Source organism: Chelonia mydas, chromosome 7 (assembly GCF_015237465.2).
Source record: "Chelonia mydas isolate rCheMyd1 chromosome 7, rCheMyd1.pri.v2, whole genome shotgun sequence".
Taxonomy (NCBI): Eukaryota; Metazoa; Chordata; order Testudines; family Cheloniidae; genus Chelonia; species Chelonia mydas.
In genome coordinates this window covers 32218964-32246385 of record NC_057853.1, presented here as the reverse complement: position 1 = coordinate 32246385, position 27422 = coordinate 32218964, and the positions used below count along the sequence as shown (strand labels likewise).

The window sequence follows — 27422 nt, the reverse complement described above, 5'->3', positions numbered from 1 at the left end:
CAAAATGAAAAGAATCTAATACTCACCGTACAATCAAACTTAGGTGGGTGTAGATTGAAAACCAACCAATTGACCAAACCAAGGTTGGTATAAAATTGACATGAACCAAAAATCAATGTCAGTATAAAATTGATGATAACCAGTAACCCAGGTTGGTATAAGATTAAAACCAACCTATTAAATGTGGTATTAAAAAAAACCATTGTTTTTGAACTGCTCAAGTTTGTAATTAATTTTTTTTAACCAAAAACATTTTTAAGAAGTCTTTTTTTTTTCTTTTTCCAAAAGCAACATTTTTTAATTTATTTATATTTTTATTTATTTTTTGGGGAAAAAACTTTTTTTTTTCTTTTCAAAAAGCAAAATTTTTTTAACTTTATTGGATTTAAAAAAAATAAAATAAAAAAATAAAAAATATATTATTTCTTTATTATTTCTCTTTTGGTTTTACATTTTTTTAATTCCTTTTACCTCCCCCCCGAAAACAACAACAACAAAAAATCCATGGAAAACACCATCCCATGAAGCAACTTCTGTGCGCGTCACATCTGCTCCATGGCGGTGAACCCGCCAGGGATTGTGGGAAATGGGCTAATGGCAGCCAGTGGGGTCAGGACCAGATGTTGATTGGGGGGTGGGAGTAATGGGGGCAATGAAAAAGGGAACATTAATTTAGGGGTGCAAACTGCATTTCCCCCTCACCCCACCCCTCTGCACTATGCATCTGGGGTAGTTCCATGGGGTTATCTGCTCACACCTTCTCCAAAGCTAAGTCTCTCCATTGCCCTCAGTGGGCTTTGGACCAGGCCTATAGGGGATGTCCCCCCAGCCCCATTGGGAATCCCAGCCGATGGGTGTGGCTGGCTTCAGGCTGACCTGTTAACCCCACTGGATGTCCTGGCTGTCATCCCCACTCCCGCCACGGGTGGCGCCACTGGCACTCCATACCGCATGGCATGCTGGGACTGACTGGGGCATGCTGCTCTTGTGTCCGGTTTTTATTTTGAGAGCGACTCTCTGGGGCTGAACTAACACTGTGTCTGACACCATCCTTCCCACCCTCCTCCCTTCCCCTTCCCTGCTGTCCCCCACCCCACTCCTCCCACAGCTCTGACTGACTGCCAGTGCCTTTCTAACAGGAGCACCGTAGTCTGGGCCAGTTCAGGAAGGATGTGGGGCCAGGGGGTAGGGACCATAGCTCCAGCCTGTGTGCGATTTGGGAGTGTGCATGGGGGGTGGAAGGAAGTGAGCACATGGAGCATGTGCATTGGGGGTGGTGTGGAGTGTGTAGGGCATGTGCACTGGGGGCTGTGAGCCTGTAGGATATGTGCACTGGGGCAGGGAACAGTAAGCCATTGAATAAAACAGTAACATCTGTGTATGATGGAAGCCAGGCATTCCGTTGCCAAACGAGGAGGCACTGCTGCATCCCCAGCACCCCTTGTTCCAGTGCCCTGCCTGAGGGGAGGGGGGTGCATTGGCAGGGTGAGCCTGTAGGGAATGTGGAAGGAGGCATATGAGTGTGAAGGGTGTGTGCATGGGAGTGCAAGTGTTCAATAATGTGAGCATCGGGGTGAAGGAGTGTAGGGCATGTGCATGGAGGCATATGAGTGCGTGGAGGTGTATGTGTTTCAGGGTTTGTAGGAAATGTGAAGCGAGGGTATGAGTATGTGAATGTGTAGATCTGTGCAGCTCTGCCATGCTCTGCCCCAGAGGTGGCTGCATGCAGTATCCCTGGGTTCACAGTGTTAAGGTCCCAGGCAACGCCATGGAGTGTGTGTGGGGAGGTTCACAATTGACTCTGGTCTGTGACTATTACACATCCCTACCCACTGGTCTGGGGGGCTGAGACAGCTACCAGGGTGCATGATTCCCTGGGATGGTGCCAGCCACCTATAACCAGCCCATTCCCCTCCATCAGTGCAAGGGTAGCTCTCCCGTCTGATCTCACCAGCCAGGAGAGTGTCCTAGGACTCAGTGTGTGAGCAGCAGCCTGCAACAGTCCTTGCCATATGAGTGTCTCGGGGTGGAGAGGGGTTCTGCGACCCCTCCCCATGTATAAGTGGGTGAGGGATGATGGCCATATACTAGTGTGATGTGTGTGAATCAAACACATCACAATTGCTGTCAGTGCCCAGGGATGAGTGTGACTGTGCAGCAGACTTGTGGCCTCTTGTGCTTGTGCACACACAGAGGGACAGTTTCACATGGGTCCTCTGGGGGTGGGTGATGGTACAATGAATGTGCTTGTGCATGTGTGTGCAACACCAGTTGTGGAATATAACACACAGTTCCTTTAGTATGTATACATGTGTGTGCAACCAACACTCTTCTGCTCTGTGTGTCTGTGCAACTCACACATTGCTGCTGAGTGTATGTGTTTTTGTGCATAGGTGTGCAATTGTACAATGAAAACCTTGCTCCTTTCTGCTTTTGTGTGATTGTGCAACATACACACTCCCCCTGGGTGTGCAGGTGTGTAGCAGTGACATCTGACTCCCTTGAATAGGCATTTTGCCCATTACTGAAAAGGCAGCACCCAAAATCTATGCCCAGAGTTTTAGGATTCATATAGGCAATGTGACGGGAAGGGGGAAAGTGCCCTGGTGTGTATATGGGGGGCAATAGCTTTGGGGGGGGGTGAAGGTGGAATAGCTCGGGTGTGTGTGGTAATAGCTCTGGTGCCTCTGTGTGTGTGTGTGTGTGTGTGTAGGTGGAATACCTCAAGTGTGTGTATGCGAGTGTGTGCGGTAATAGCCCTGGTGCCTCTGTGTGTGTGTGTATGTAGGTGGAATAGCTCGTGTGTGTATGTGCAGGTGGAATAGCTCTGGTGCATATGTGTGTGCATCTGTGGGGTAATAGCTTTGGTGCATGTGTGTGTGGAGGGGGTGCATGCTGGTGTGTGTGGGAATAGCTCTGGGGTGTGTGTGTATGTGTGGAGTAGATCTGGTGCGTGGGGGGGCAGTAGCTCTACATTGCACACATGCATGTGTGTGGGACAAAAGCTCTAGACACGTACACGTGGGGGGGGCTATAACTCTTGGGGCAATAGCTCAGGTGTGTGTGCTGGGCAGTAGCTGTGGTTCGTGTATGTGGAGAATAGCTCTGGGGTGTGTGTCTGTGTGGGGAATAGCTCTGATGCATGTGGGGGAGTTGGGGAGGCTGGGAATAGCTCTAATGTGTATGTAGGGAGGGCAATAGCTCTGGTGCGGGTGTGGGGTGGGAATAGCTCTGTGTCAGGGACTGGGAGCCAGAGTCAGGATCAGGGCTGGAGCAGACTAGAGCTGGACAGGAACTAGGCAGGAGTAGGTCTGGAGCAAGGGTGGAATGAGGCTGGAGCATGGCTGGAGTAAAGCTGGGAACAATTCATGCACAATCCAGCGACCTGCTGCTGCTGAGCTTAAATGCAGACCTCTTGGCTCTTTTCAGCCAATCAGGTGGGCCGGCCAGTGAGGCCCAGCTCGGCTCATTAACCTGCCTGGAAGCTTTGGCTTAGCCAAGGGAATGTAAGCCCACAGTTCCTGACAGTACCGACCCCTTTCAGGGGTGCCTTCTAGGGGCCCTCAGCCCGTGCTACTTGGGACGGGCCTGATGAAAGTCCTGTAGTAACCGTGGTGCATGAACTTTCTCTGCCGGTTCCCATGACTGATCATCAAGACCGTAGCCCTCCCATTTCACTAAGTAATGAAGCTTGCCCTATACTTGCTTGGGGTCAATAATCTGTTGGACAAGGTATTTTTCTTGCCCAGGGAAGGCAATGGCTGGCGACGACAGATTGTATTGACCTGGGAAGGGGTCCACAAGAGGGAGCTATGGAACACAGGATGGGTCTTCATTGACTCTGGAATAGAAACATGAATATCACTGGGTTGATCTGCTTGAGAATCTTGAATGGGCCTAGCTATTGATGATAGTTGGGGTGATCTGAGATTTCAAGTTGATAGCCAGACTTTGTCCCCAGTGCTAAAGTGAGGTGTTGCATGGCAGTCCTGATCAGCATAACACTTGTAGGTTTCCTTGGAGGCTTCCAGAGGTTCTGAGAAGTTCTTGTTGTATGTGATTCAGATGGGTGACTGGTCTGTCGCTGCAGGAACTGGGGAGTTTCTGGGCAATGCTGGGTGTAGGCAGAGATCAAAGCCATAATTTGTGTGGAATGAGCTCTATTGGGTTGAGGCATGGATTGAATTGTTGTAGGTGAACTTGGCTTATGACAGGAGGGAGACCCAGTTATCCTGATGATAATATAAGAACCACTGGAGGTATTGCTCTATGATCTGGTTTATCTATTCTGTCTGTCCATTGGCCTGAGGAAAAGAGCTCTCTATGCAGGAGTTTTAAAAGCCTGTGCCAGAAATGGGAAACAAATTGTGAGTCTCTGTCTGACACAGTGCCAGTCGGCAGCCGGAAGACATGCTTCAGAAAGAGACAGGCTGTTTGCAGGGTTGTAGGGAATGTGTGTGAAGGGACAAAGAGGGCCATCTTAGTTAAGAAGTCAACTGCACCTAGCACCACTGAACAATCATGGGAGCAAGATAATTCTACAATGAAGGCCAGGGACATGGTGGGCAAGGCCTGGAGGAGACCAAGTTGTAGGAATTAACATATTTCATGGTAAACTAGTCCATGCCAGTGCATACCTGGCCACCGTGAAGTTCCATAAAACTAAGTTTCTTGTTTTAGTTCCACCAAAGGGACCAGCGAGCAGTGAGTCATGACATGATTTCAGAACTTTGAGCCTAGGCTGACCACCTGGGACATAAATGCATAGTTCCATAGTTAGACCATCAGGTGATATAATACACCTGAGGAACTTGATCATACTGTGATCAAATTCACATTTCTCCAATTTAACAATGAGATAATTCTGGCAAAGCCTTTCCAAAACTCAAAATACATGTTGGTCATGAAGGGCTTGATCCTCAGAAAAAACAAGAATATTGTTGAGGTAGAGAGCGATGAATTGGTCCAACAGGTGTCTGAAAGTGTCATGGATAAAATGTTGGAACATTGCAGGAGCATTGCACAGCCTGAAGTCCATTAGTAAGTATTCCAAGTGCCCCTATCAGGTATGGAAGGCAGTCTTCCACTCATCCCCTTCCCAGATACGGACCAGGAGGGTTAATCCCTGTTTCAGATTCTTTTGTAGATACTGTTGGAGCATCCACAACTCAGGAACCGAGAGGGAGTAAATACGTCCAAAAGGGATGTCGGACCCTGGCTGGAGGCCAATGGGACAGTCATAGTGACCAAGAGGCAGGAGGATGTCAGCCTTCCTCTTGTCAAAGAATTCTGCAAAGTCACAATATTTCACCAGTATTGTCGAGGCAGGTGATGACGGAGAGTCTACTGGATTCAGCCTTTCTGTTCCAGGGTAACCAAAAGATCTGGGTTTCCTTGGAGTTATACTACAAATTAGCCTCCAACTTGAGACCTGGTTCAGGATGACAAGACTATTGACAGTAGGACAAGAGGAAACGAATCATTCCTGCCCTGCAGAGGATGTGTGGATCATGAGTGTGATAACACCATGGATGGCCAGGAAGTGCAAGAATAAACCAGACCCAACTGAATGGTTTTGCGATGCCGCTGAAGGGTTCTGACTTTTAAGGGCACAGTCTCAGAGGTGATGGGACCTGATGAAAGGAGTGATCAGTCAATGGATTCTGTTACATTGGGTAAGTCCTTGTGCTGTGCTGGGATCCTGTGTACGCAAGTGAAGTCCAAGTCCATAACGCTTCTGGAGGAGCCGGAGTCGATCATTGCTTTCAAGATGACCTCCATCAGAATAGGATGCTGTAGACAGAGTGGAAGCAGAAGGTGCTTTGATGCTGATCGGATGCCACACTAGTGGGGAGGTCCGGGGGCTATGGCCTGGTGTTTCCCAGTTAAGATACAGAACTAGCCTTTGCAGGACAGGTCAAAGCAAAGTGCCCATATTCCCCACAGTAGAGGCGGAGACCCAATACCTAGCATCAGGCCTTCTCTGCCATGACCACCTACACAAGTTCAGACTGTGTGGCGGGCACTGGATATTGGCTGACCAGTGCTGTTGAGATGGATGTGAATTAAGAAGCCACTCTCTTTTCTTGGCAGTGTTCCAATAAGGATTGTCAGTCTTGCTGCATAGGTTGCTAAATGCGTCCAGAGCAGTGGGGAGTTCTATCCATGCAAGCTCATCTTTGATTTCATCATTTGGATCAAGCCAGAAGCAATAGCGCTGAGAGGCCTTGTCGCATTCTGTGTCTGTCACCCAGGTGTCAAAAATCTGCAGCTTAGTTAGCAACCGGCTGGCATCATTGCCTCAGGACCTGGAGCATGGCTTCTGCCCTGAGCATACAATTTGGGTGGTCAAAGATCACTGTTGTGTCTTGGACAAACTCCTTGAACTGACTCAAGAGGGGACTAGATTTCTCAAGCAGTTGAGAGGCCCATGCCAATGCTTCCCCAGTCAGCAGATTGTTGATGAGTCCCACCCTGGTTCGGTCTGTGGGAAACAACTGCAGGTCCAGCAGGAACAGGAGAAGGCACTGGTTCAAGAACCTGTGGAATTTTGTGTGATCACTGTCAAACTTTTCAGGTATTGAGATCTTTGGTTCTGGAGGGGCCTGAGTCACTGACTATGTGGCTTGCACCTGCAGTGCTACATGATGTGCCTGCAGGGCATCAACCTGGATTTGTAGGGGTCCATCCCTGCAGCCAAATCAGGTCTTCTCTGTTCTTTGGGCCGCTCAAACTATCAGAGACTGGGATATGTGCCGTCTTACCTAGTGGTTAGAGCCAAGGGTCAGAGCTGAAGTCAGAAACCAGGAGACAAGCCAAGAGTCAGAAGCCGGGCAAGGGACCAGGGCTGGAGTGAGGCTGGAAACAAGGCAGGCACAAGGGAGATTGCAGTTGCAGGCATAAGCATTGAGCAACCACGGACTGCTGAGCTTAAATTCAGACCTGCTGAGTCCTTGCAGCCAATTGAGCGGGCTGGCCAATCAGGTGATTCTGCTGCTGCTCAGCTGGGCTCATTAACCTGCCAGAAGGCTGAATTGGCCAGCTGCAAGCTCAGTTGAAAGGATCTTAAACCCATAGTTCTTGACCTTTGGAGGAGGGAGGAATAGCCCTGCTGTGTATATGTATGAATGTGAGCAATAGCTCTGCTGTGTGTGTGTCATGAACTGGGGCAGGAGTGGTAAGGTATAGTAGTCAGAGGCCAGGAACAGAGCCAAGGGTCAGAGCTAGAGTCAGGAACAAGGCAAGGGAGCAGGGCTGGAGCAGGACAAGAACAAGGCAGAAGTAGTTCTGGAGTAAGGCAGGGGACACAGAAGAAATTGCAGCTTCGGGCTTAAGTGTTGAGCAGCCACTAGCCTACTGCTGCTGCTGGGCATAAAAACAGTCCTGATGATGCCTCTCAGCCAATCAGGGAATCTGCAGGTCAGCTAGCTGGTCTCAGGTTCATGATTCCTGACAGTACCCCTCCTCATTGAGGAGCACCTCCTAATGGCTCTAGGGCCAGGCATCTTGGTATAGTTAGGTGGAAGTCCCATAGTTGGTCTGAGACATAGGTGTTCTCTATTGGTTCCCAGGACTTGTTGTTTGGACCATAGCCCATTCAGTCCACCAGATACTGGAGTTTTTCCTAACTCATGGGGGGTGGGAGGGGTCAAGAAATCGTTGTACCAAGTATCCTTCCTGCCCTCTAATGGTTATGGGTGGTAGCAGTGTGTTGGACCGGTTCAGGAATGCGTTCTCAGTGTAAGGCTTTAGAAGGGAGACATGAAATATAGGATGGATCTTTAGGGACTTGGGTAGCTGTCACTTGAATGTTACTGGGTTCTCCTGGTCTGAGATTGTGAATGGGGCCAGGTACCACTGATCTAGCTTGGCTGATTGGTGAGCTGATTGAAGATTCTGTGTGGATAACCAAACCACACCAAACACCATGGCAAGGTTGGGGTGATCTGGCAATCCTGGCCAGCATGGTGCTTGCAAGCTTCTTTAGCAGATCACTACTATTCCTTGAGTTACTGGTGCACTTGATGCAGGTGGGTGGTCAAATCCATGGCAGCAGGTACTAGGAACACATGGATGTGTCTGGATGGCAACGTGGATGAAAGCCGTAGTTACCAAAGAATGGGCTTTGTTGGGTGGAAGCATGGGTTGCATTCTATAGGCAAATTCTGCACAGGAAAGCAGGGAAAACCAGTTATCCTGGTGGTAATTCAAAAAACAGTGGAGATACTGTTCCAGAATCTGGTTGACTCGTTCCGTTTGCCCATAAGTTTGTGGGAGGTAGGCAGATGAGGTGAGAGGCTCAATGCCAAGAAGTCTTAGAAACTCCCACCAAAAATGGGAAATGAATGGGGGACGCCAGTCTGACATGGTGCCAGTTGGTAATCTGTGGTAACAGAAGATGTTCTCTAGGAATAGATCTGCCATTTTCAGGGTGGTAGGGATGGCGTGGGATGGAACCAAGTGCACCGTCGTAGTTAGGAGATCGGCCAAGATTAGGATCATTGTGTGCCCATGAGAGCGAAGCCTCTCCCCAATGAAGTCAATAGATACAGTCGACCAAGGCTGGGGTGGAATTGGCAAGGGCTGGAGGAAGCCAAGCTGTCTGGAAGATGGACTCTTGGTTCCAGAGTAGAGGTTTGCAGGACTTTATATGTTTCTTGATGTAAGCGCATAGACCCAGCCACCAGAAAGTTAGCCAAACTGGGCTCCTGGTCTTGGATTGACTGAAGTGACCAGCAAGCAGCATGTCGTGTCATAATTTAAAGACCTGAAGTCTAGGCTGGCCCTCTGGAAGACAAATGAGATCCCTGTGATAGAGAACACCATCTTGTAGTCTGAACTCTGAGTCAGGCTGGGCATCTGCACCTCCCAGGGTCTGGCAGATCAGGGTTGCAAACACAGTGGTGGACAGCAGAGAATGAATGCAGGGCATCAGACTGCTGTCTACAGACCCGTTGACAAAAATTTGGCACTTTAAGAACTATGAAAGGAGGTTCTCCACCAGGTTCAAGATACTCATCCTTGGAAGACAGAGCATTCACCTTTCAATATCCTGTCCCCGGACAATAGGTTACCATGAAGTCAAATCAGGCAACAAGGAAGGATCAGCGGATCTGGCGTTGATTGCGGTGTCTGGCCATTTGGAGAGATTCCAGGTTCTTGTGGTCCATCAGGACCTGGACTTGGAACTGGGCTCCATCTAAAGGACAACACCATTCCTCAAAGGCCACCTTTTCCCAGATATCATAATTTCTTTCCACTGGAGTTAGTTTACAGGAATGAAAGGCACAGGCTTGAAGTTGGCTATGGAGGCCCGCTTGTTTTGATAACACTGCACCTCTGGCAAAGTTTGATGCGTCAGCTTCCACCATGAATGGCTTAGTGGGATCTGGATGGATAAGGATGGGTGCTGTGGTGAATGCCTTTTTTAGCGGATCTCAGGCAGGGTGGGCTTCTAAGGACGAGATGAACTTGGATCCTTTTCACAAAAGCATTGTCATTGGAGTGACAAGGCTAGAAAACCCCATTAGCTGTTGGTAAAAGTCGCCCAAGTCCTGAAATCACTGTACCTCTTGTATGTCCTTTGGAGAAACCCAATTGGATATGGCTGCCACTTGCACGGGTCCATAGTTAGTCCCTTTGGGGAAACAATATACCCAAGGAATTTGACTGTGCCCTGGTCAAATTCACACTTCTTAAGGTTGGCATATAGGTTCTGGCAGAGTGTCTTTAGGGGCTTGTCTACACTTACCAGGGGATTGAAGCGCAGCGATTGATGCATCAGCGGACGATAGATCGCTCACCCATTGACTCGTGTACTCCACCTGAATGAGAAGCGCAAGGGGAGTCGATGGGAGAGCATCTCCCATCGACACAGCGTAGTGTGGACCCTGCGATAAGTAGATCTAAGTATGTTGACTTCAGCTACGTTATTCACATGTGTAACTTAGATCAATCTCCCCCCGTCGTGTAGATGCAGTGTATATGCTGGTCGTGGAGACCTGGATCTGCAGATGAAGGTCCTCAGAGGATGTCATCGAGGTAAATAATCACAAATTGGCCCAGCATTTCCCTAAAGATGTCATTAATTAAATGCTGGAAAGTCAACGGAGCATTGCACAAGTCAAATGGCATAACCAACTACTCCAAGTGTCCATACTCTGTGCAGAAGGCAGTCTTCTATTCGTCTCCTTCTTGAATCTAAACCAAGTTATGAGTTCCACAAAGGTCCAACCTAATGAAGTCCTTGGCAGAGCAAAGTCTTTCAGAGAGCTTGATGAGGGGGTAAGGGGTACGGTTCCAGATAGTAACATTGTTTAATGCCCGGTAATCCACAAGGCTGCAGGGAAACCATCCTTCTTACTCACAAAGAAAGTTGGAGCCCCAGCTGGGGACATGGAGGGACGGAAGAACCCCTTTTGCAGATTTTCTTGGTGATAGCTCTGGGGAACTTGTAACTCATGTTCTGAGGGAGAATAGATATGCCTGAAAGGTCCCCCTGCTCAACATGGAGGTCAATGGGGCAGCAAGATGTCAGCTTCCTTTTTGTTGAGCACGTTGGCTAAGTCTTGATATTTGGTGGGTACCGAGGCTATTGGGAAGGCAGTGGGGGTTGCCGAGTTTCCCTTTGGACTAACCCCCTCTGTCTTGGAATACTCCTGGAGGCAGGCAGAGCTGCAGAGGACTTCTGCTCTGTGGTTGGACTTTGGGAGGCAAGATTACCAACAGTATGGTGAGCTAATATGCCTCATGCCTGTCATCCAGTGGATATGTGGGTCATAGGTGATGGGCCAGGGAATGCGGTGCATGGATCAACCCGCACTGAAGGATTTCTCTATAACCTTGAAAGGTAATGACTTCTAAGGGGGCAGGACTGGTGAGTGACTGGGTCCAAAGAAAGGAGTGAACCATCAATGGACTCTACCAAGTCAGGAGTATTTTGCACTGGGTGGGGACATTATGCACTCAGGCAAATTCTAAGTCTCTGAAATTACATGAGGAACTGCAGTACACATGCGTTTCCAGGTAAACCTCCCACATTGTGGGGTGCCATAGCTGGAGCAGGAGAAGGGGGTGTGTCAGGCGCCAATTAGCCATCTGGAGTACTAGCAGAGAAATGTTTGTGCAAGGTTCTAGAGTGAGAGGTAGAACCGCAACCTGAGTCTGCAGGTTCTGCAAGATGAGGCAGGAAGATGGCCTTAGCAGGATCCACCCCAGTAGTGGAAACTGTTCCTTCTCCATTTTTAGGTGGGCTACTCAAACTGGCATGAACGAGGGCATGAGCAGTCACATCTAGCAGTTGGAGCTATGGCGGACAGACCTAGTGATTGCAGTAGGGGTCAGAGCCAGTACCAGGCAAAGGAGCAGGACTGGAGCGGGACAGGAACAAAGCAGGAGCGGGCCTGAAGCAAGGCTGGGGACAAGGCTTAGAACAAGTCAGACACAGGAGCAATCACAGGAGCAGATGTGTGTTGGTGGGGGTGACAGTTCTGGTGCTTCTGTGTGTGTGTGGGAATAGCTGTGTTATGTGTGTAGGGCGAGTAGCTCTTGTGTGGGAGAATAACTGTGGTGCATATGTGTGAGTGGGTAGAAATTGCTCTGGTGTTTGAGGGGGCAATAGCTCTGGAAGGGGGAGCAAATAACTGGTGTATGTGGGGGGAGAATATCTATGGGGTGTGTGTGTGTGCAGGCAGAATCTCTCTGCTGTGTGGATGTTTGGAGGGATAGCTCGTGTGTACATGTGAATGTGAGAAGTAACTCATTTAGTGGGGAAATGTCTGTGCGTGTGAGTTCTGGTCTGTGGAGGGGGAGAACTCTAGTGACTGTTTGATGGGAAAGCTCTGGTTTGTGTGTGTATGGGACTCTGTTGTGTGTAAGGGGAAGAGCTTTGTGGAGATACTGTGTTGTGACTGGGGGGAGAGCCCTGGTCCATGTGTATTGATGGGAGTTCCGGGGTATGAGCCTGGCAAAGGAGAGCTCTGGGGCGAGTGTGTGGAGGGATAGCTAATGTAGGTGTTGTGGGGGGAGACCTCTGCTGTGGAAGGGGGAGCGAGCTCTGATGTGTGTGTGTGTGAGAGAGAGAGTGAGGGTTCTGCAGAGTGTGAAGGAGGAGCTCTTGGGGGAGGAGTGTGTGTGTATATGTGTGTTTTAATGGCTCTGGTGTGTGTGGGTGTAGGGAGGGTTTTGGAGTGTGTGCGGAAGGGGGATAGCTCTGGTGTGTGTGTGTGTGTGTGACAGAGAGAGAGAGGGTTCTGCAGTGTGTGGGGAAGAGGGATATCTCTGGTTTGTGTGGGGAAGGCCGTGTGTGTGTGTGTGTGTATGTATGTATGTGTGAGCTGTAGGATGTACGTGAGGGAGGGCTTTGGTGTGTGTGGGAGGAGGGTTCTGGGGTTGTAGTACAACCCACACTCTTGTTTACCGATCACACAGGTGCTCCCGTTACAAACCACCTCCCAGCCAGCCCACTCCATCTCCATCATTTTAAGCCCCCCCCCTTCTCCCTCTCTTGTGCATGCCTCAGCTTGCATTTCTCTTTTTCTCTCTCTGCCCCCATTGGTCCGTGACCCCCCATTGAAACCCCCAAACCTGTCTAACATGCACGGCTCTGGCTATTGCTCATTCTGCCTTTCTGCCCTGCATGGCTTTCCTCTCTCTCTCTCTCCATCCGAGTCTCTTTCTCTTCGCTGATCTCTCTCTCTCTCTCTCTTTGATGATTAATTAATTAATTAACCAAGAGCCATGATTAATGCCAGCTGATAATTAACTCCTGTGGTACTAATACTGTGCTAATGAAGATTGTCTTACTGTTCCTACTAACTGCCATTTTTCTGTCTGAACTTTTAAGTTTGTCTGAGGAAAACAGATCCCCAAATTCTTTTACTAATCCAAAACATCCCCACTCCCTTCCCCACAGGAGTGCTCTGTCCTATGCTGGGCCTGTCTGAACTGGGATCCCTCCTTTTAGATTAGCTTTTTAGTGGGGGCAGTTTGTTCGCAGATGAGATTTTTGGTTTTTAACTAACAGATTTCCTGCCTGGCTCTGACAGGAGAATGGTATCTAGTGGTTAGAGCAATGGGATGGGAGAAAGCTGGGAGGCAGAACTCCTGGGTTCTATGCCCAACTCTTCCAGGGAAGTGGGGTTGAGTGGGTTAGAGTGTGCAATAGTTAGGGCTGGGAGCCAGGCCTTCTGCCTTCTATCCCCAACTCTGGGTAGGGAGTGGGAACAGGGTAGGGTTGGGAGTCAGGACGTCTGGGTTCTATGCCCAGCTCTTGCAAGGAAGTGGGGCCCAGTGCGTTAGAGCTGGGGGGATGGACTAGGAGTCACAGCTCCTGAGTTCTATCATTGGCTGTGGGTGGGGAGTGGGATCTGGTGGTTAGAGTAGGGAGGGCTGGGAGTCAGGATTCCTGGGTTCTATCTCCAGCTCTGGGAGGAAACTGGGGGTCTAGTGATAAAAGCAGAGGGAGCTGGGAGCTCCTGTTTTATTTCCAGTTCTAGGTTGGGGGTGGGAGGCTGTTGTCTCTGGCAGAGTCTTCCCTGACTCGCTCTGTCTGGGAGGTTTCAGAGTAACAGCCGTGTTAGTCTGTATTCGCAAAAAGAAAAGGAGGACTTGTGGCACCTTAGAGACTAACCAATTTATTTGAGCATGAGCTTTCGTGAGCTCCCTCTGCTGTCTGTCTGGGAGCTCCCTCTGCTGTTTTCACCCAGCCAGGTCAGGATCCAGGGATGACTTCAGCTGCTGCATATTCTGTTAGCTGGAATGTCATAGGGCATGTCTGAGTGTCTCTCCCATGTGGTGATATGGGTCTTCATTGGCCTGGTGCTTAGTGGAGCCTCTTCCAACCACAGGGTCAGCCTGTCTAGCAGCTTAAGGGACAGTTCCACCCCAAGGCTGTAGCCTTTGACACAGCAGGACTTGAGGAGGGGCACTGTCTATAAGGAGGGACCCCAGCTTGGATTATACGCCTTCCTGCCCTTCCCTTCCCCTTCCTGTTCTAACTTCTTTTGCATGTCGTTGTACTGACCAATACTAATGTGACACCCCACAGCCTCCCCTCCCCTGCGTTCCCTGCTTTATGGGGAAGAGGAAATGGACCAATTGAAAGGAGTTTAACAAACCACAATTCCCCACCCCCAAATCCCTCACCATAAGCTCCCACCCATGCACTCCCACTCGGTATCAAGAAACAGCCCCCCAACATACAGATCCCGAACAAAGAAAAACTCAACTAGTCCTCCTGGCCCCCTTTCTAATCCCCCAATAAACACAATGGTTCCTCCTGGCCAGAGCTCTCATATGCACAAGATTTGATGGGTTGAAACAAGAATTGAGAGGATGGGGGTACAAAATACAGCCCCATCCTGTCTCCCACAAACCTTATGACAAGGGGTTAACAATTTGTTCTAGGGTTGTTGTGGTACCTATATACCAGGGGAAAATGCTTCCAGCAGAGCCTGACTTACCTCATCCCACTACTTCAGAGATCAAGCCTGGATCAGAACCAGCACGCAAAACAGTGGGGTGGACTTTGGATCTGAACTAGAGTCAACACTGTGATCCGGTTAGCGAGCATTGTGGGGCAAAGCCCCCATCTGTGCTGCAAGGGGTTGCTGTGGCATTGGGGTTCAGGTCCTCCCATTGCAAACAGGATGGATGTACGGGGCATCAGGGAGGGCTGGTGTGGTAATAGAGGAGTTATCTGTGTACTGATACACCCTTGGTGTGTGTGTGTACTACCACTGGAATAGGATCAGAACAGCCTATACAGCGAGTGTGTGTGTACTGCCCCCTACTGGACAGGTTCAGAAATGCCTGTGTGTGGTTGTACATGCTGCTTCATAGTGAATATACAGAGGCAGTTCTGATTTTGTTTTGGTGTGTGTGTGTGTGAGAGAGAGAGAGAACACTCTCTCTGTGTATGTACTACCACTACGGGATAGGATGAGAACTGCCTATGTGTGCATGTGTACACTGCTTGATTCTAGGATAGAATGAGGACTGCCTCTAGGTTTGGTGGTGTACTGCCCCCTTCTAGACAGGAGCAGAATGGCCTCTGTGTGTGTGTATACTGCTCAATGTATTGTTCAGGACTGTCTGTATGCGTATTTGTGTCCTTCTCAATACTGCATAAACGGAGGACAAACTGTATGTGTGATGCTCCCTACTAGATAGGATCAGAAATGTGCGTGTGAGCATACATGCATATATACTGCTCCCTACTGGAGATGATCATAACTGTGTGTGCATCTGTACTGTGTGTGCATCTGTTCCCGCTGAACAGGATCAGAACTACCTGTGTGTGTGTGTATACTGTTCCATACTGTATAGAATCAGAACTCTGTGTGTGTGTGTGTGTATGCACGTGTGCGTGCACATATACTGCCCCCTATTGGACAAGATCAGAACTGCCTCTGTGTCTGCATGTGTGTGTACTCCTCCATACTGTATATAATCAGAACTGCCTATGTTTGGGCATGCTTGTAAGTACTGCCCCATACTAGACATGATCAGAACTGTGTGTGTGTGTGTGTGTATGCACGCACATGATGCTCCCTATTAGATAGGATCAGAAGTCCAAGCATGTGTGCAAATGGATGTGTACTGCCTCCTACTGGAGATGATCATAATTCTCTGTGTATGTACTGCCCCCTGCCGAACAGAATCAGAACTGCCTCTGTGTGTGTGTGTGTGTGTGTGTGTGTAAAACTATAGAATCAGAACTGCCTATATGTGCATGCTTATATGTACTGCCCCATCCTGGACATGATCAGAACTGCTGCAGTGTGTGTTTTTGTGCATTGCTCCCTACTAGACAGGTTCGGAACTGTGCGTGTGTTCATGTATGCCTATTGCCCCCTATGGCAGATATTCATCATAACTGCTTGGGTATGTGTATGTATTACCCACTGGTAGATAGGATCAGACCAACCTGTGAGTGTGTGTGTGTGTGAGAGAGAGAGAGAGAAAGAACAAGAACTGTCCCCTACAGGATAGAATGAGAATTTCCTGCATGTGTGTGTATGGTCTGCTCCTGGATAGCTAGGATCACAGCTCTGTGTGTATGCGTGCGTGCAAGCAAGCAGTGCCCTCTACTGGACAGGATGAGAATACCTGTCTCGCCACACGCTGCAGAGAGGCTCAGAACTGCCTTCTCTTACCCCAACCTACCCCAGTCTGAACAACCATTACCCTCAGACTATCTGATACCTTCCCTCCCTGTATCCCCCATGTGGGCTGGCTGTTACCCTTTCCACAGCCTCACACTGACCAACTGTTTCTCCCGTCCTACTCCTCTCATGGACCAGCCATTACCCCTACACACACACACACACACACACGGCCCTGTTACAGCTGCCCCACAGGCCATCTGTTACCTCCCTCTAACCCCTCCTATAATGGCTGTTAACTGCCCCAAGCTTCCCCTAGAACAGCTGTTACCCCAACTTCTGTCCTCTCCACATACCAGTTGTTACTCACTCCCTCCCCACAACTTTGTCACAGAACAGCTGTTCCCTTCACCCATACCACAGTGGCCATTGCCCCCATAGCTTCCTCCTGGAACAGCTGTTCCCCTTGTCTCCTCCCAAAGCAACAGTTACCCACTGTCCTTCCCCAGACTGGTTTTTACACACCTACCCACAGCCTACTCAGGGAACAGCGGTTATCACCCCAACCACCAAATCCTCACTGAACGGCCATTCCCCCTCCAACAGCTCCACAATGAACGGCCATTCCCCTCCAACAGCCTCCTCACAGAATGGCCATTCAGCCCCCTGACAGCCTCCTCACAGAACAGCCATCTCTCCCCCCCGCCCCCAGCCTCCTCACACACCGGCCATCCCACCCCCCCAGCCAGCCTCCTCACACAATGGCCGTCCCCCGCCCCCAGCCTCCTCACACAATGGCCATCCCCTCCCCTCCAGCCTCCTCACACAACAGCCATTCCCCCTCCTTCCCCAGCCTCCTCACTGAATGGCCATTTCCCCTTCCAACAGCCTCCTCCCACAATTGCCATTCCCCCACTCCCCCCAGTCTCCTCACACAACAGCCATTCCCCCACCCCCACAGCCTCCTCACACAAGGGCCATTCCGCCTCCAACAGCCTCCTCACAGAACAGCCATCTCCCCCCCCCCCCACAGCCTCCTCACACAACGGCCATCCCCCCCCTCCCCCAGCCAGCCTCCTCACACAATGGCCATCCCCCGCCCCCAGCCTCCTCACACAATGGCCATCCCCTCCCCTCCAGCCTCCTCACACAACAGCCATTCCCCCTCCTTCCCCAGCCTCCTCACAGAACAGCCATTCTCCCTGCTCCCCAGCCTCCTCACACAATGGCCATTTCCCCCGCTTCTTCACACAACGACCATTTTCCCCCCACAGCCTCCTCACACTATGGCCGTTCCCCCCCTCCCCCACAGCCTCCTCACAGAATGGCCATTCCCCCACCTTCCGCAGCCTCCTCACAGAACGGCCATTCTCTCCCCCACCTCCCACCAGCCTCCTCACAGAACTGCCATTCTGTCCCCGCAGCCTCCTCACACAACGGACATTTGCCTTCCAACAACCTCCTCACACAACGGCCACCCCCGCCCCCCGTCTCCTCAAAGAATGGCCACTGTCCCCTGCCCGCCCTCCGAGCCTCCTTACAGAACTGCCATTCCCTCCCCTAGCATCCTTGCAGAACGGCCATTCCCCCTTCACCAGCCCCCTCACACAAATTGCATTCCCCACAAGAATCCTCACACAATGGCCATTTCCCCTCCCCCCAGCCTCCTCACAGAATGGCCGTTCCCCCTCCAACAGCCTCCTCACAGAACAGCCATCCCCTCCCCTCCAGCCTCCTCACACAACGGCCATTCCAGCCTCCTCACAGAATGGCCGTTCCCCACCACCACCCCAGCCTCCTTATACAATGGCCATTCCCCCTCCAACAGCATCCTCACACAACAGCCATTTCCCCCCACAACCGCCTCACACTATGGCCATTCCCCCCCACAGCCTCCTCACAGAATGGCCATTCCTCCGTCTTCCACAGGCTCCTCACAGAACGGCCATTCTCCCCCCGACCTCCCACCAGCCTCCTCAGAGAACGGCCATTCGCCACACCAGCCCCCTCGCACAACGGCCATTTCTCCCCCCCAGCCTCCTCCCCCATCGGCCATTTCTCTCCTCCCCCAGCCTCCTCTCACATTGGCCATTCCTCCTCCAACAGCCTCCTCACACAATGGCCATTTCCCCTCTTCCCCCAGCCTCCTCACCAAGCATCCATTCCCCTGCCCCGTCCCCAGCTTCCTCAGAGAACGTCCATTCCGCCTCCTCCCCCCAGCCTCCTCACTAACAAACATTGCCACCCCTCCCCATAGATGTGCCTGTACCCCCATCTTTCTTTGGACCTGCCATTACCTCTAGTGTGGCAGAGGTCCCAACTGCCCAAATTAAGGCAGGGGAGATGTGTCATACACCCTAGGCCAACCAGGGTGGACAGTGGGAGATCCCGGCTTGGTTTAGGGCAACACTGTCAGCTTTGCACCCCAACCTGGACCTCGGTGAGGAGCTGCAGCTGTGGTGAGTGGGGTGCAGCCTCGGGGGGCGGAGGGCAGATTGGGATGGGATATATGGCACTTATCCATCACCCAACAGGTCTAGCTGCCTATAATATCACTAACCCCCTGGCAGGGCTAATGACAGGCCATCAAAACTGGTGCATCCCTCTTCCCAGCCCCCCACCAAATCTTGTGCAGACCCTCCCCAACAAATCTGCAACAATCCCCTCCCCAGCCCTCTTCCCCCACTAAATCTTGTGAACCACCCTCCCTTGGTCAAATCTTATGTCCCCTCTTTTCCAGCCCCTCCATCAATTTTTGTCCACTTCTCCTTTTCAGCCCATCAAATATTGTGAACAACCCCATTGCAGTCCCCCTCCCACATAAAATTTTGTGCTGCCTCTTTCAAGCCCCCATCAAATTTTGTTCAACTCCCCCTTTCCCCAAGCCCCAAATACTGGCATTCCTCCAAAGAGACAACCAGACATAAAAATGGCTTAGCCACCTCTCCCCTCATCACCCCCCAGCCCCTCACCAGCCCCAGGCGGTTAATATTCTGTTGTCTGCTTGTTTCCCCCCGCCCCCCCCCCACATCCCTTCCCCTTCCCTGCCACTGCCCCACCCCACCCCTGCAATCATGATGGACAGGTGACCATTTCCGTGGATGGTATCCTGACAACGACGGGCTACACGCAGGAGGATTATACCATGCTGGGCTCAGATGACTTTTTCTACATTGGGGGCAGCCCCAACACAGCTGACCTGCCGGGGTCCCCTGTCAGCAATAACTTCATGGGGTGCCTCAAAGATGTGAGTATGCAATGACATGCAGCTGCCTCTGGGGCTGTGTGATGTCTATGTCTATAGGGATACCTTGACCAGTACTGTGATGCAGCCACCTATGAGGTGGGGTGTAAGGGCTGTTTAACCTCCCATAGCAATGCTGCCCAAAAGTTTAGGGCAGGAAGTGCAGGAGTATCTCTCGTCAGTGGCAATTGAGGACCGTTCCCATATGAATCTTGTTTGGGGGCTGGCAGGGATGGAATTTGATGTGTGATGTAGACAATAGGAACCAGAAGAAGACCCAGGAAACTCATTACACACAGCAGCCATCAGATAGGAACAGGTCTAGATCACTGTTTACTTGAAGCAAGATTGGAGCTGGTTTTTCCCCTAGAGGGAAAAGACCTTGTATTCCACCCCCCAGCTCCCTGCAAGCTAGCCAATCTCTCTACCCGCTGAGCCAGTCAGCAGGTCCCTGCTGGGGGCCAGATCGAAGTTGGCACCCCCTAGAGGACAAAGGCCTCGTATCCCACTGCAGCTCTCCCCACCAGGTCGTGTACAAGAACAATGACTTCAAGCTGGAGCTGTCACGCCTGGCAAAGGAGGGTGACCCCAAGATGAAGATCAATGGGGACTTGGTGTTCCGCTGTGAGAATGTGGCAGCGCTGGATCCAGTCACCTTTGAGTCGCCTGAGGCCTACATCTCCTTGCCCAAGTGGAACACCAAGAAGACTGGCTCCATCTCCTTTGACTTCCGCACCACTGAGCCCAACGGGCTGCTGCTCTTCAGCCATGGGCGCCTGCAGCCCCCACGGGAGGGCCGGGCTGAGCGCCCACACAAGGCTGACTACTTTGCCATGGAGCTGCTGGACGGCCACCTTTACCTGCTGCTCGACATGGGCTCTGGGGGCATCAAGATGCGGGCCAGCAACAAGAAGGTCAATGATGGCGAGTGGTGCCACGTGGACTTCCAGCGTGATGGGCGTAAAGGTGAGAGGGCTCCCCTGCCCTGCTTGCAATACCCCAGCCTATGGGGAAACCCATGCCCATCTCTGTCCCCTCATCCCCAACCTATCGATGGAGACCCATGTCCCACCTCTGCCTGCTCCCTGTGCCCTGGTTGTCTGGAACTCTGCCCACCCACAGGGAGTGCCATGCCACCTCTGCCCTCCGGACTGTGCCTGCAAGTCACCTGCCTACAGGGATCCCCTCTGCCCAGAACAGAGACCTCATGTGCTCACCTCTACCCCCACCCTTGAGGAGGCCCCAGCTGGGGTGTCTGAAGTTGTGCAGCAATGTGGCAGGGTCATGGTGCCACCTGGTGGCTCTGCCATGCATTGTGGGCTGTAGGGGCTGCAATTGGGCTTTGGATGAGGGCCAGCAGGTGGGGCATGCGTGTGGGGGGGAACCTGCTGAGTCACAGAGCTCAGTGGAGGCACTCAGGCTGAATTGTGCTTTGCACTTTGGGTTAGGGAGCAAATTTGATTCTACTATAGTCCTTCCCAAGGGCCTGCCCAATAGAGAGCCCAGAGCTGTCTCCCCCCCACCCCCTTTTCCCCCCTCACTGCTGATTGGCATAACGAATTGGCTGCTCATTAGTGGCTCATTAGAGAGGTGAGAAAATAGGCCCAGGAGTGGCAGGGAACAGAGACAGAAGCATCTCCTACAGTTCCCCATAAGTGGGTGGGATGGAGGGAGGGAGAGAGAGAAAGCTAGATGCAGTGCTGCCCCCTGCTGGTTGAAATATCTCAAAGCCTGTCTAAGTCGATATAAGTTCTCATTTTGGCCATGTGTATATGCACAGTTCCTTACTGCTAGGGACATGTCAGCGCTGTCCCTATGTGCATATCAGCTCCCTCTGTGTATGTGTGCATTTATGTTCAACTTGTGAAACTCTTTGCCAGAGGATGTTGTGAAGGCCGAGACTATAACAGGCTTCCAAAAAGAACTAGCTAAGTTCATGGAGGATGTGTCCATCAATGGCTATTAGCCAGGATAGGCAGGAATGGTGTCCCTAACCCCTGTTTGCCAGAAGCTGGGAATGGGTGACAAGGGATGGATCACTTGAAGATTCCCTGTTCTAGTTATTCCCTCTGGGGCACCTGGCATTGGCCACTATTGGGATACTGGGCTAGATGGACCTTTGGTCTGACCCAGTATGGCCGTTCTTATGTTTATGCATGTGCATGTATGTGTGAGAATCGTGCATGTCTGAGTGAACGTGTGTGAATTAGTGTGTGCATGGGTGTGCATGAATGCATGGGGATGTATGAATCATTGTGTGAGTGTGTGTGTGAATTGTGTGTGAGAGCATGTATGTGAATCAGTGCATATGTAAGGGTGCATGTATGTATTGTGACCTCGTTTTGACCCAAGCAGTAAACCAAAAATTCAGAGTCTTGAAAGTTGTTCCAGTTAGGAGGAGAAAGTGGTGATGGATGCAAACCTGTTTATTTACAAAGAATGGACAAAGTCCTGTTTCTCTGAGCAAGGCAGGAATCAAACAGAGAGTTTCTTTGCTCAGAGCTCCAAGCTCCTCTGTAACCAGCACTAGGCCCAAAAGCTCTCTCTCTTAGCTTTTTCCAAGGACCATGCTCCCAGTGCTTTTGTGACTGCATGTGGTGTTTCCTTGCTGCCTTTTCCCTTCCTTCCTCTGGTCTTTCTGCCTCTCTCTCACAAAGACACACACCTCTACAAAGCAACAGCCGGTGAAACCTCTCCATCCATATGTGCCTTGCATGTGCCTTTGTTTTGTAACACCCTGTGTTTTGGTTGGAGGGCCCTATTGTTTCAGCTGCCTGGGTCACTAAAGGATCTATAATGGCTTCTTACAACTATCTTAAATGAAGGGTCGTGTTTCCGCTGAATAGTAACAGCAAGGTTTATCTGGAGCCTGAAAACACCCCTCAGCTTATCTTCACCCATCACCTTGATGGAGTCCAAAATGGTGACATCCTGAGCAACCCATCCCAGATAGAAAGAAAAGTAACTATTTAACAAATTACGTATGATACAAACGTAACTATTTAGATATTTACAGTGTCTTTCTGTCTGGATATTTCGCGTAACCAACCCCAAACAATTTTACTTCCATCCAAATCTTCATGGAGCTTTTCTTTCCCTGCCCCATTTCTTTCATCCACAGCCAGGAGTTCCTTTTGAGGGGTGCAGTAATTTCACTCCAGAGAATTTAGACTTTTGCTGTAATAAGCAATTGTGCTCTCAAGTCCTTGATGTTCTTGTGTCAATACTGCCCCCGATCTGTAAGCACTAGTATTTCTGTCAATATAAAAGGTCTTTTGAATCATGGACAGTCCTAGATAGAAGTAGTCACAAGAGCCTGTTTGAACTCTGAAAATGCTCTGCTGACTGCTGAAATGGTTTCCCTTTCTCTCCCAACCTATGCAGCATTTTTTCAATATTGGCAAACCCACAAATAAACCTTTTATAACAAGAGCAGAGTCCGACAAAACTCTCCACATCTGTGAGTGTCTGGGAAGTTTGCCAGTTCTGCACAGCCTCAATTTTCTGTTTGTCAGTGAAAATTCCCTCCTCCCTGATAGTGTGCCCAAGAGAGATTACCTTTTTTTGAAACAGCTCACATTTCTTTGGGTTCTGTTTCAAATTGGCATCCTTCAGCTTACCGCAGACCATTTGTAGATGTATCAGTTCCTGTTCAAAAGTTTTAGCATGCACTAGGATATCATCTAGGTGTAACAGACAGGCTGAGAGAGACATGCCGTGTCACACCCTCTCCATTAGCCTCTCAAATGTGGTTGGTGCACTGCATAAGCTGACAGCCATCCCTTTTAATTGCCACCGGCCTTGTCCTGTGGTGAAATCTGTCTTTTCCCTGTCCTTTAGGTCCTCTGTCACTTGCCAATACCCACGTTTAAGATTCAGTGTGGAAAACCAGATTGAGCCCACCACACCACCCAGGGTGTCATCTGTTCATGGTAATGGATAAGAATCCTTTAAAGTGACTTCATTTAGTTTCCTATAGTGCACACACAATCTGATGCTGTCATCTTTTTTCTTAAGCAGCACTGTGAGTGAAACCAAAGGAATGGTTAAAGGCTCAGTTATGTCTTCCACATTTCCTCAGTGTCCTGTAAGGCCTCTCCCTTCTTTGTTACTGGTAGCCAGTGAGATGGCTGTTTAATGGGTCATTTTCCCCCATTTCAATCTTGTGCTGGATTAGTGCAATACAGTCTGTATCTTTGTTGGATGAGGAGAAAAACTCCTGATTCTTAGCCAGAAAGTCTCTCTGACCGTTCTGCTGCTTTTCATTTAAATATATGGCACTGCACTGGAACAATTCTAATAGAAACTCTGGGAGCTCACCTTTCCCCCACCCCCAGTAGTTTTCTTCTATACCAGCAATTACTAGATCCACTGGTTCTTTAAGTGATGGTCCCTATGGAATACAGATTGGGACCACACATCACAAAGAACCTCTGAAAGAAAAGGAGTACTTGTGGCACCTTAGAGACTAACCAATTTATTTGAGCATAAGCTTTCGTGAGCTACAGCTCACTTCATCGGATGCATCTCTAGTTATAAGTAAGTAACCTCCTCTTCATATTTTGCAACTGTGGTTCCCTTTGTTACTATTTACTGCTTGTCAGAAACATGTAACAGAGGAACAGGTATCCATTCCTAATTCAGCTCCACAAGAGTTTTAGCAACTAAGATTCCCCCGAGACCCTGGGTCTCAAAACAGGTTTTAGCTACTCCCCATCTTTCTTTGCTGGAAAGCTACCACAGCATGTAGCTGTTATAATGGTTTCTCATCCTAGGGGCAGGATGACTCCTTCACTGCAAACTAATTGCCTACAAATCTTCTGTCTCACCTGAGCCAAGTATTTAAAGGGAATTTCCACAGACTGACACTTTGCCTGGCATTTATTACACAGTTATTAGCCATAAAGAAATCCAAACTGATGATTAGCTCATCCTCTATCTTGGCTATCCAGACTTCTTACTCAAATTCCAGAAGTCCAACTTTTAAACCTAATTTTCAGACAGGTGCATTTTCAACCCCCCTCATCCTGCAATTTGAGACTAATGAGGTAGGTCAGATTTAGATCTCTTATTTCTAGCCTTTTTAGCATGTCTGATCTAATAACTATTATGTTTGAGCGGGTGTCAGTTACCCCAATGCATTTCACAGCTCCTATTATAGACTTAATAGCCAATTCCTATTGTTGTTTAACTGCCTAGATCTAAACAAAACCTGTGGGGCTGATCCTTGTACCCCCAGGCTTTGCCCCTCCAGTGTGGTTTACCAAACTGGGAGAGGGACTTTCACTAGGCACTTGTGATGCTTTGTTCTGGCCCGTCTTATATTTATAACTGCTTTTTTTAATAGCCAGATTTTTCAAGTGCAAACATTTAACTGAACTGCTTCCCTTAATTTTTATGTTATTGCCAATTTCCCTTGTTTTACAAAGTGAATTTACCACTTTTCGTGATGTTTTGGAATGATCAGAAATCAGATAAGAATCTTTTTTTCCACCATATATATTAGGGACAACTGTGCTTACAGCGCTCCTCGTGATCAGCTTCCATCTTCCTCACTAGGCAAGCAGCTGCTTCCTATTTTGGTGAGCTGCTGCAAGGAAATATGCAAGTTCTGTTGTAAATTCCACAGTCTCTCGGAGTGTCTTTGGCCTCTTTTCACTGATCTTGATCAGCAAGTCCAAGTTCAGCTGAGCATCTGCAAATTGATCTGTTCCCAATTTATCTTGGAAGTCCTTTTCAGTATCTAGATATGCCAGAAACATGAGTCTTTTCAGGTCCTTTGCCAATTGAGATGTGGTATCCTCTTTCCCTCTCCAAGGCTCTGTCTCCACTAGCAAGCTTACAGCAGCATAGCTGTACCAATGCAGCTGCACTCCTGTAAGGTCGCTCATGTAGCTGCTCTGTGTCGGAAGGAGAGAGCTCTTCCATCAATATTATAAAACCACCTCAACAAGTGGTGGTATCTGTGTTGGCAGGAGAAGCTCTCCCACCCACATGGCGTTCTGCACACTACCACTTATGCTGGCGAAATTTATGTCGCTCAGGGAGGTGTTTTTTCATACCCTAAGCAACATAAGTTTTGCTGACATAAGTGTTAATGTAGACATGGCCTAACTCTTGGCTGTGCCTCGGACGTATTGTATTTCAAAAATAAGGGACTGTTTTCTTAGCACTCCATCCCACCTCTCCTCCCAATACTTTTATCATTAGTATTAATTATTATTATTATTCATAATAATAATAAGTAGAGGTCACCTACATTCACGGGAGTATTTCTTGCTGCTTTTTGCAGCACTCAGCAACTCCCAATCTTATTGTATAGAGGTGAAAAAATAAGGGACGTCCCTTGTAATAAGGGACTGTTGGCAACCCTACTTGGACATCTCAGAATGATGGCTGGCTTCAGTGGTGGAATCTCCATCCTTAGAGGTTTTTAAGGCCTGGCTTGACAAAGCCCTGCCTGGGATGATTTAGTTGGGGTTGGTCCTGCTTTGAGCAGGGGGTTGGACTAGATGACATCCTGAGGTCTCTTCCAATCCTAATCTTCTATTATTCTGTGATTCAGGCCACATATCAAGGGATTGTTTCAGATCTGGACAACTCAGTTTGTTTTCTGGGGCTAAGTTCTGTAGCACTATCAGAACTGGGCCACTCAGGCTGGCTCTTAGCGCCCCCCCGCCCTTTTTGTCCATCTCAGCCATTCGTATGATGTTGAACTGAGCCAAATAAGCCTGGCATTAAGTTTTTCCATCAAAGATAGTAAGTGGGTATCATGGATCCACAGATCTGGTGTTCTGAACAGCTCTGGAACTGTCTCTGGTAGGAACCCTTCAGTGTGCTAGACCCCCTCTTAGGTCTTTTTACAGGGGTAAACCAGTTGGCTTCACTGCCTCCTTCGACTGAATCTCAGAGCCTTCACCACCCCTGCTTCACGCCGTGAGCTCCCTTCAGTGAGCCCACCTGAGTTGGACACCTCGGAGAGACTTGTACACCCAAAGGGAGCAATGCACCCACACCTTCAGCATCCGCAGTGACTCTTAGGCAGCATTATCTCATGTCTGGAACACAGCATAGAAAGTCCTTGGTTAGCATAGAGAAAAGAAAGTTACAGCATGCTCCATTTGGGTTAGCCCAGGGCCCCATCAAGCGGTGTGTTCCCCCCTCTTGGCTCTCACTCTGTCCCCCTTTGTCCAAGTTCCTGAGCCAGTCCCACCTACCTCCTCTTCAGTCCGTTGTTGGCCAGCTGATCAAATGCGTCTGGCTTCTAGCGGGGAGTGGACCATCCATGGTTGTTGGTTGGTAGGTAGCAAATGTCCTGGGGGTTGGCTTTGCTGTTGTCTTCATGGACTCTCTAATGACATGGGCCTCAAACTCGAGACCGCTAGACATCAGCCACATCTGTGTTGCAGCCTGCCTGAGAGTAAACAGCCCTTTTTCACCCCCTAGGTGACAGTGCAGCCTGTGGGGAAACTGAGGCACACACAGTATTCATACAAAATATTTATAGAAAATTCCCACTTCATCACTGCAGGGTTTTGCATTATTGAGCTGAGACAATCCAATCTCTTCTCTCTGGTTCTCTGGGGGTTACAAACAAGGTAGAATGTCTGATCTTACCCAAGTCTTCTGACTAGCCCTGTTCCAAATCCAGGCCTCTGATTTCCACTGTGGCCCATGCCCTTTTGATTTCCTTCTCACGGTGATTTCTCAGCTCCCTAAGTCCTTGCTGCAGCTCATTCTGTTAGCACGTTCCAAGTTGTCTAAAGCTTCCCTGGCCTCATCTATTTTATGGAAAACTTTCTGGTCTTTGGCAATCAAGTTGCTGGTCACCTTATTGATCCATCTGGCCTGGCCATTCCAGTTTGGGATTGTTACAGCTGGGCTTCCCAGTCTGGCCGGTACTTTGTAACTGTTGCTTCAACAAAGATTTGCTCTTCACCTACAAGTCGTCTCTCAGCCCTTTCTGGGAAACCTCCAGATGCTGCTTTAATTCTTTTTGTGATGCCTGTGATCTTTGTTTTAAATCCTTTTGGCCACCTTTGAATTCTGTGAGCACCTCCATCATTTGTTCC

At 49.6% G+C, this 27422-nt stretch overlaps 1 protein-coding gene across 28 annotated transcripts in view; it reads left to right on the top strand.

Moving 5' to 3' along the window:
- NRXN2 (neurexin 2) overlaps window positions 1-27422 on the top strand; it is a 274349-nt gene that overhangs the window by 101300 nt on the left and 145627 nt on the right. For all 28 annotated transcript variants that reach the window (XM_037904496.2, XM_037904495.2, XM_043551343.1 and 25 more), the window contains 2 exons: window positions 19192-19353; window positions 19878-20316. In XM_037904496.2, coding sequence (XP_037760424.2) covers window positions 19192-19353; window positions 19878-20316 — 601 coding nt within the window. The remainder of the gene's footprint in view (window positions 1-19191; window positions 19354-19877; window positions 20317-27422) is intronic.